The 10,135-nt window shown below is 46.4% G+C and overlaps 1 protein-coding gene across 2 annotated transcripts in view; it reads right to left on the bottom strand.

Annotated features, from left to right (window-relative positions):
* Positions 1-2,535: 2,535 nt before the first annotated feature.
* CSF2RB (colony stimulating factor 2 receptor beta common subunit) overlaps positions 2,536-10,135 on the bottom strand; it is a 97,476-nt gene continuing 89,876 nt past the window's right edge. For both annotated transcript variants that reach the window (XM_030210124.1, XM_030210116.1), the window contains exons 13-14: positions 5,419-5,519; positions 2,536-5,126 (exon numbers count right to left, since the gene is read on the bottom strand). In XM_030210124.1, coding sequence (XP_030065984.1) covers positions 3,914-5,126; positions 5,419-5,519 — 1,314 coding nt within the window. In that variant the 3' untranslated portion in view covers positions 2,536-3,913. The remainder of the gene's footprint in view (positions 5,127-5,418; positions 5,520-10,135) is intronic.

Below are 10,135 nucleotides of genomic sequence, written 5' to 3'. Positions count from 1 at the left end.
AAAGTTCTTTCAGAGACAGCATTAAATCAGATACAAACTAATATAACCCAAGCTTCTGAGGTTAAAAAATTGACAGAGAAAACTGAAAAATTTGAACTTTTGGGCCAATCCTTGATTAAAGACAAGAATTTTACCTCACGACGCCTGGAGTATTTGGAGAATCAATCCAAAAGATTGACTTTGCGTTTTATAAATTTTCCTCGGTCTCCTTTGGTGGTACCAATTCAAATGGTTAGAAAATACTTTGTGGAGACTCTGGGAATGCCGGAGACTTCGTTGCCACCTATAACACGTGCCTATTATATTCAAACTGGTGGGAAACCACCAGAAAATTTACAACAAGGTGCAATGAATCTTACGGCATTCCTAGAGTCCTCTTTAGAGGTTATTACTCAACGAACCACATTATTGGTAACTTTTGCGATGGAAATGGATAGGGACGCAGTCCTTAAGCTTTCTTTGAGGCATTTAGACTCCATGTTTTTGGGTTCAAAGATTAGAGTTTTCCCTGATTTAGCTAGAGATACTCAACAGAGACGTAAGATTTTTTTATCTTTACGTCCTAGAGTTAATGCTATAGGCGCAGATTTTCTTTTACGATTCCCATGTGTATGTAGGATAAAACTTCAGTCTAAGCAATATCAATTTTTTGACCCAAAACAGTTGGAAGATTTTTTGATAAGCAGAGAAGAGGTAAATGTACAAGTTTAGTCACATATGCAACACTGTATGGTAGAGCTGAGTCACCCGATTGGGAAATAAGCTGTTCTTTTGGATTTAATATGTTTTGGTATTATATTGTATTTCTTAAAGTCTTGGATCAATTACCTAAATTGTGGGCGTTAGTATGAATATTATTTTCGCAATGTTTATTTGCAGACTCTATTTGTTTCTTTGTAATTTTCATACATGTGTATTATCACTCATAAGTAAATATTATGAATGTTAAAATTGATAAATAAAGAATTAAAAAAAAAAAAAAAAGAATGTAGACCTGTTCAGTATAATTGCAAATTTGTGAGTGATATTGAATACAACGTATCACTCCTGGAAGGTTTTTTTTTTTGCCAATGATGAACAGAGGATCTATTAAGACCCGTTAAAGCTCTATTAGATGGTTGTAATCTCGGAGCTCTGTGAGGCCTTTTTCCTTCCTGTATCACTTACAGAATGGCACTACATTTAAGGATTTATATCATTTTCATTAGGTGGAAATTTGTTTAATTAAGTAATATCTAAACTTAACACATACACCTGACCACTAAATGGGAAGTTGCTCATCACTATCAAAGCTACACTGCTAGGAAATATCAATAAATCTGGCATTAAACAAGGTAGGAAAAGGAATAGAACAAACACAGCGGGGATGGCTTCCCACTAACTGTCCCAATTAGGTCAAATAGAAATAAAGAAGGAAAGAGACAGGGGCAGTTTGAAACAAGGGGTTTTACAAGGGAATGAAGGGGTGCAGGGTAGATCATAGCTAAGAAATGAAATATATTGCAGGAGCCCTTTACCAAGTCTGGGCATCTCAGGATACAGGTAAGAGAACATCAAGAGGTGTCCCAGGGTAACAGATGAAAAGGCATACAGAGAAGGTTGATAATAAGAAGGGAGAAAATAGAGTCAGGATCGAGAGAAGGAGGAAGAGAAAAACTACGGAGGAAAATATTCTATATCTAAAAACAGGTGAGAAAGGTCTTCAGATTAAAGTATGAGAGAGAAAATAGATGACTCAAGTTCATACAGGAGAAGAACAAAAGACTGTACACAGAGGAGACTAGCTATCAAAAGGTAAAGTGGAAGGAAAAACAAATAAATGTGAATTTGAGGGAAAGGATGCACAATATGTATCAATTCTCAGAGTCATAGAGGCCAGAGTTCAGTCCAGTGTCCATAATAATCACAAGAAGTGAGCTAAATGTCTCTTGGGTGCCCTTTTCATCCATAAGGGCTATTGTAGTACTATACAGTGGGGGGGGGGGGGGGAACAACAGTAGGCTTTGGGTGGGTTTCGGAGAGCTCAGGGAACAAGATAAGGGAGCAAAGGTGAGATGTGTACCCGGGAGCATTTTAATGAAGTACACAGAAGTGCCCCATTGCTCTCCTGGGATGTCTGGGGGACCAGTCCACTAAAAATATTGGCTCCTCCTACATCCCAATGGCTTGATTTTCTACATTTTGTACTTATTCATTTTTTTATAAGTGGAGCAAAAAACAAAAAAATCTAAAGCACAAAAATTGTTCAAAAACAGTATCCTTTTGCTGAATTCTCACATTACCCTTAACATTACTTGACTTTTTTCTACTTCATATTTTCTAGACTATGTTAATTTCTTTTTTTTTATTTATAAATTTTTTATTAATCAAACAGGTTGACAACATTCCGGAACCACAGGTTCCCTCAACAATTCAACTTACAAATATATAAACATTTTTCCACAAGCCTCTTTTTCTCCCCCTACCCCCTCCCATCCCCCCTCCCCTTCCCCACCCCCTTTTTCTTATTTCTTTGGTTTATCCCACCCTCTTCATTAAATTTCCCCAACCAAAAAAAACTTTTCCAAATGTATCCATTCCTCTGCATTGGGATTATGATGCCCCTTGCGTCTATCTGTCATCTTTTCCATAGCAGCTACCAATCTAAGTTTCTCTACCCATTCTGTCATTGTGGGTCCCCTGGTTTGTTTCCATTTTAGTGCCACCATTGTTTTTGCAGCGGCCAGACCCATACCCATTATTCTGCTTTGCCACTTCTTCCCCCCTCTATTTCCCCAACCCAGGAGACACCATTTTGGATCGCGGGGGAACAAGATACCCACCATCTTAGTTGATGACTTTATTACTTCTTTCCAGAACACCTGTAAAACTGGGCATTCCCACCAAATATGAAAATAGGTGCCCTTCTCCTTCTCACATCTCCAACAGGTGTCTGAAGCATTGGGAAACATTGCCTTTATTTTATCTGGCGTGTAATACCATCTACTCAATATTTTATATGCATTTTCCTTGATAAGGACACAAACGGATGCTCTCTTGACTTCCATACATATTTTCCGCCATTCTGCTTCTGTAAATTCGGTCTCCAAGTCCCGCTCCCACTATGTTAATTTCTTGATGCTTATTTATATTGCCTGTGCATTGTGAGTTTTATATTGGCTACACCTCACATTCTCATGTGCTTTTGTTATTTATTTATTCCGTACTTTCTATATCACTTTAATTGACAAGCAGGGCAAAGCAGTTCACAATTCTAAAACAGAAATTAGAAGAAATGGAAAACAGAGAACTACAATATTTGAAAGGAAAGAACACATATTATTCATAATAAAAGCAGCGAACATGCAGGACACATACTTCCATGATAACTGAATTCCAAGTCAGTTACTCCACTACTCAGGAGTTTACAGTTGAGTAAGCTTGTTCAAAAAATCAGGTTTTCAATAGTGATTTAAACTTTTCAAGGAGGTCTCGCTACGCATAAACAGAGGCGATATAAAAGAAAGAACGATGGCGAGTGCTCTTCGTTTGAGCTAGCTGAGGGCCTGGCAACAACAGGCGATGGTCATTCAGATACCTCAAGACTCGTGCAGGAGAAAAGGGAATCGTCAGACTGGACAGATATGGTGCAGTCCCTTGACAGAAAGCCTGAAACACAAGTAGTAAGATTTTAAACTGGATGCGGAATCTAACTGGGAACCAATGATGATCCTTCAAGTATGCTGTTACGTGATCTGATCGTGAAAGATGCAAAGGAGACAAATGGCCATATTTTGAAGAATTTGAAGATGTTTAAGCACGAAGTTTGGAATTCCTTGATAAACACAATTGCAATAGTCGAGTCTGGGCATAAGATCAGTGAGTGAAAAGCATAATGGTGGCCTTGTGTTTTCCTATTGCTTGCCATGGGATATTACACCGGATGGAACATAAAGTAATCATTCTTTAATCTCTTCAGCTGATGGATGGTGTGTGTTTGTGGTATATCTTCTACCCTGGCATCACTAGATTCTGGACTTCCCTTGGACTTTCTTATTAAATCACTGGCATCTTGTTGGATACTGGGAGTATAACTGGCTTCATTTTGTTTACTGGGAGCTTCTATGTTTTTCCCTTTGTCTAAGCAATGTTCATTGTGCTTGGAACCAGGGAAAAAACAATAGTCTCCAACTTGCTGCAAGAAGACTGGACTGGTGTGGTCAGGGAAATGCATGATGATGTTATCATCTTTCCTTTCTCCCAAATCTTTGGAAGCAACCAGTTCCTGGCTGGTTGACATGATCCCAAGCTGTGAGATGGTTAATAGATTGGCTAGAGAAGGAGAAGTTTCTACATAGCTTTCATGGAGCTTGGGAAGAACCAGAATACCACAATCTCTAACATCTTCAGCCTGAGGAAATCCCTGTTCCTTGCATTCATTCTTGCTAGAAAAAGGGTGGACAACTGAACTCAACTGGGCAGGAACTTTCTTGTGTGACTCAGTTGATTCTGAGGAAAGCAACGGGAAGATATGTTTCTCCCCTGGTGAGGGTGTCATCACATTTTTCACTGAGCACTGTAAGTGTTCAAAGTTGCCTTCCATGCTCTGGGTTGTTAGATTTTCAGTAGAAGTAGTCTGTGCATGCAATGTCCCATCCACTAGGGCCTCTCCTGTTTGACCACCTCTTACCATCATGGATAAGGTAGTATTCATACAACATTCTGGTGGATTCACAACATATCCAAGAGAAGAAGGAGGAGGGCAAGTCCCAGTCTGTGAATCAGCCAATGGTGGTGGCAGGTTCTCAGTCAAACACTGAGGGAGTTTTATATATCCTGTGAGTCTTTGTGTCAATTCCTCCATGTTCTTGACCAAGGTGAGCTCTGATAGCAAAGTATTCAAAGTGTGTTCATGGGAACACACTAAGTATGGACCATTGAAAGCCAATGGAGAAATCACATTTTCTACTGAGCTCTTACTGGATACAGCATCCTGGACAGTGAGTTTCAATGGCGGGAATGACTGGACATCAAGGTTCTCTGTTGGCACAGTGCCCCCTATGGTGCTTTGTTCATGATCCAGTGAGTGGCACAGCTGGCACATCTTCATTTCCTTCGTCAACATGGCTGAGTCCTCATTTATCTTCCTGTGATAGAAATAAAAAATGATGCATAAAAAAGCTCAAAGGAGGGTGATTCTTACTAATAAATAACTGATGAATGACTGTTGGCCAAACAGCTCACATGCCCATGGGATCAAATTCAAATGAGAATGTTATTAAGTAAATATTATTTCTTAGGGTCTTGTCTCTCTTTCTACATAGATATATATTTTCACTCAAGAATGCTTCGGCTAGAATAGTGGGATGGGAAATAGCCTTTGTGTTCTGAATTTGGTACTTTCCCAAATTATGAATGAGGTAGAGGAGTTCTACATACCTTTCCAGCACTAGAGAGCAACTGCACAGGTCATCTTTCATCGGACCAGGTTTGGAAAATTCTGATCCATCAAGAAGTTGAGGAAGCACCAGATATCCTTTCTAAAAGCATATAAAGAGAAAATAGTATAGGCGGGGCTTGTGGTTGGGAGGCGGGGATAGTGCTGGGCAGACTTATATGGTCTGTGCCCTGAAAATGACAGATACAACTCAAGGTAAGGTATACACAAAAAGTAGCACATATGAGTTTATCTTGTTGGGCAGACTGGATGGACCGTGCAGGTCTTTTTCTGCCATCATCTACTATGTTACCACGTATTCAGTTAGTTTAGGGAGTAAGCAGCCCTATACAAAGATAGGGAGCCTTTTGGAAATCTGAGACCAGAAATATTCTCTTTCTCTCTCTGTCTCCTTCCGCTTTATGCTTTTTGTGCTTAATTATATCCTGATGCCAAGCATTATTTAGGAGACCTGACGTACTGAGCATTTACTCCATATCTAGAAAATGACACAAATCTCTTAATGCATTCAGTTCAATATCTTTCTCAGAGTGGAGGAGCCCTAAACAGATAATTTTCCTCCTCATTCTGTAATAGGTCACTTAAAGTTAGTTGCTAATTACATTCATAAGTTATAGGATACTAGGGCTTATGCGTGAGAGTATTACTGCCAGGGCTTTTTTTGAGGGGGTACTTGGGGGTACTGAGTACCGACACCTTTTCCATTGTCTGCTAAAATTCACCCATGGTCCCCAAGTTTTAATGAAAGAGCTCAGGCCCTACACACTAATTCTGCCCTGTCATAGATTCTGTGACTGGTTGCAGGGGGCCTGGCTATTGTGGGGAGGGTCCCCTCAGTGATCACCCCACCCCTGAGGGGTGGTCTGGCATTTAAGTACTGGCACCTTTTTTGCTAGAAGAAACACACTGATTACTGCTATGTGCTTAGTTGGGTGCTAAGCAGTGTTCTATGGGCCCGATATTCAGCCAGTGGTGGGCAGTGCATTTGTTGTCACCATCGGCATTAAACCTTGATATTCAATGCTGGGCTGTTTCTGGTGACTGGCATTGAATATCAGGGTTTATTTTGACCGCTAAAATATTAACCGGCTATGCTGCGTTAACCAGTTAACTTTTTAGTAGTCAAAGATAGGCCTATTTTAGCAGCCTATTTTGACCGCTCAACATAGCCAGTTAGATGCTGAATATCCGCGCCTAACTGGCTATGTCATGCGATATAGCCGGTTAGCGGCTAGCTGCTAATCGGGATATTCAGCGGGAGATAACCGGTTATCCCCTACTGAATATCCGTGGTTAGGTGCTTAAATACTATTTAATTGCCCAGGAACTGTTCCTGGCCGGTTAAATAGCTTCAAACGAAACAGCGACGATGACTCAAAAAAGTGGATGACGCTCCAGATAAAAATAACTGTTTATTGAAGGATGAACAAGACTCGACACAGCTGTGTTTCGGCCTATGTGGCCTGCATCAGGAGTCAATTTGTGTTTATTATTACCGTGTCAATATTTGTTCTGTAAATTTGTTTATGATTTTGTCCCGTCCCGGGCTCTTACCTGGCGGCCCGCAGTAGGGGGTGAGGACCCGCGGAGGCCGCGGGATCCGGGGCGGCGAGGAGGAGCTGCCGACAGGGCCGGCGCTGCCGCGGGCCGCTCCGAGGCCGGCGATCCGCGGGAGCAAGCGCCGGCCTCGGAGAAGGAGATACGCCGGCCAAGGTGGTGGCGCCGGCGTCGTCGTCTTCCTCGTTGGAGAGAACCAGCGAACCAGCCCCGCCTACTCGCGCCGGATTGGCGCATCGCCCAGGAGACCCCGCCCGCCGGGCAGGTGGGCCAATCCAGGCCTCCTCTGCCTGCCTGGGCCAAGGGGATTGGCTCCAGCTGTTGTGAGGGGAAGGACGGGCGGGGGATTTAAACAACGAAACGGAAGAGGTCCAGTGCTTCCGTTTCGTTCGTCAGAAGCCGACACAGTAGATCCCGGAGTGTTGCCACTTCCAGAGACTGTGTTCCTCGTCTGCTAGCCGTCCTGCTAGCCTTTTCTTCAGTGTTGTATCTCCTGCTAGCCATCCTGCTAGCCCTCCTGCGGAGACAGTATCTCCTGCTAGCCGTCCTGCTAGCCCTCCTGCGGAGACAGTGACTTCTGCTAGCCGTCCTGCTAGCCACCTCCAGAGACAGTGTTGTATCTCCTGCTAGCCGTCCTGCTAGCCTTTTCTTCAGTGTTGTATCTCCTGCTAGCCGTCCTGCTAGCCCTCCTGCGGAGACAGTGACTTCTGCTAGCCGTCCTGCTAGCCACCTCCAGAGACAGTGTTGTATCTCCTGCTAGCCGTCCTGCTAGCCTTTTCTTCAGTGTTGTATCTCCTGCTAGCCGTCCTGCTAGCCCTCCTGCGGAGACAGTGACTTCTGCTAGCCGTCCTGCTAGCCACCTCCAGAGACAGTGTTGTATCTCCTGCTAGCCGTCCTGCTAGCCTTTTCTTCAGTGTTGTATCTCCTGCTAGCCGTCCTGCTAGCCCTCCTGCGGAGACAGTGACTTCTGCTAGCCGTCCTGCTAGCCACCTCCAGAGACTGTGTTCCGTTTCACCTAGCCGTCCTGCTAGCCTTTCCTTCAGTGTTGTGCCTCCCGCTGGCCGTCCTGCTAGCCCTCCTGCGGAGACAGTGACTTCTGCTAGCCGTCCTGCTAGCTCCCTTCAGAGACTGTGTCTTCTTCAGCTAGCTGTCCCTGCTAGCCACCCTCAGAGACTGCGACTTTTGCTAGCCGTCCGGCTAGCCCTCTTCCATAGTCTGTGCTACGTGCTGGCCGTCCTTGCCAGCTATCCTCCAGTGACTGTTCCCTCTCGGAGAGCTAGCCGCCTCTGCTAGTCCTCCCTTAAAGACTGCGTTCTGACTACCATCCAGGTCAGCCGTCACCCCGCGGTTCCAGCAGTCCTGCTGGCCGCCTGCAGCTGAGGGCTCAACCCTCGGTGAACGGCGGTCGCCGCGGGTGAAGATTCGGGGTGCTCGGCTGTCCTCTGGGGCCTTGCGGGGCCTTAGGGAACCTGAGAGCTCACCAACAGAAACAGAACAGGACAGGAAACGGAAGCCATGAGCTCGCCGACGCAACCTGACCTACGGGACCTGGCCAAGGTACTTCAGCAGCAGCAGGAGCAGCTGAACGCCCTGTCTGGGGCGCTCCAGAACGTATGCTCTCAACTTTCTACGCTTCAGGTACAGAACCAGGCCGCTGCGGTCCAGGGGGCCGCAGCAGCTCCCCGTTTGGGAGGGTTCCGCACGGGACCTCGGTTCCCTGAACCAGCACGATATGATGGGACCCCCGGAGGTTGTCGGGGGTTCCTCAACCAGTGCAACCTGGCCTTCCGGATGCAACCGGAGGCATTTGCTTCGGACCAAAGTAAAGTGGGCTACATTATGGGCCTTTGTGAAGGGAAAGCCCAGGCATGGGTGGCCCCACTAAACGAACAACAGGACCCCATCTTGGATGACTACAGTGAATTTCAGCGCCGGTTCCGGATGGTGTTCGACCTTCCTGGCAGACCATCCTCCGTGGCGTCGGAACTGCTGCGGATCCATCAGGGAGAAGGGACGGTGGCCGATTATGCCATTCGGTTTCGGACCTTAGCCACGGAGCTGCGTTGGAATCCGGAGTCCTTGATGGCCATCTTTATGGAAGGCTTACAAGAGCGGATCAAGGACGAATTGGCTGGACGGGAGGTCCCAGGACAATTGGATGCCCTGATTTCGCTCTGTATACGAGTAGACACCCGGTTCCAGGAGCGGGCTAGAGCCCGGGCAGAGCGGCAGAAATGGGCGCGGGGAACGTCCCGGATGGGTAAAGGGCCGTCCCCTCGCCATGGGAACCGGGACTCCAAGGAGGATGGGGAAGAGCCGATGGTAATGGGCCGTCAACGGCTGGCTCCCTCCGACAGGAAGAAACGCTTGTCGAACGGATTGTGCCTCTACTGTGGTGAGGCTGGACATTTCATCCGGACATGTCCCGCCAGGCCGGGAAACGCCTCCCCCAAGGCACCCTGAGGGGAGGGTTCTTGGGGCACTCTGCTCCCCTACCGGACTCCTTGATAACATTGCCAGTAACGTTACGTTGGCAAGAGGCAACGATCCAGACCCGGGCCCTGGTGGACTCTGGGTCCGGGGGTAACTTCATCGGGCTCGAACTGCTGCAGCAAATGGGCTGGCCTACGCTCCCGCGGAGGCCGGCGCTGCAAATAACCTCCATCCAAGGAACTACTCTACCCCAACCGGTCACGGAGATCACCCCCGTGTTGGGATTACAGGTGGGGGAGGATCACCGGGAGGAAGTCCAATTCCTGGTGCTATCCCGGACCATTCACCCAGTGGTCCTAGGATTGCCGTGGCTACGGTGTCACAGTCCTGTTATCGACTGGACCGGGGGAAGTATCCAGGCTTGGGGTAGCTCCTGTCAGGAGAACGGTTGTAAGGGCCGGACCGGCAGCTGCCCGGCATTTAATATGGTGCCCGGTGGGGGACGGGTAGAGCTGGGCTCTCTGCCTATGGATTATAGAGACTTCGCAGATGTGTTTAATCCAAAGGAAGCGGAGGTGCTTCCGCCTCATCGGTCTTTCGACTGTGCCATTAATTTGAAGACGGATACCATGCCACCTCGGGGCCGACTGTATACCCTGTCCCGAGGAGAGTCCAAGGCAATGCAAGAATACATCCGGGAGAACCTGC

The sequence above is a fragment of the Microcaecilia unicolor genome, chromosome 1 (genome assembly GCF_901765095.1).
Source record: "Microcaecilia unicolor chromosome 1, aMicUni1.1, whole genome shotgun sequence".
Classification (NCBI taxonomy): Eukaryota; Metazoa; Chordata; class Amphibia; order Gymnophiona; family Siphonopidae; genus Microcaecilia; species Microcaecilia unicolor.
Note: the sequence above shows the minus strand (reverse complement) of the source record. Positions and strands in the feature narration are given on the sequence as shown.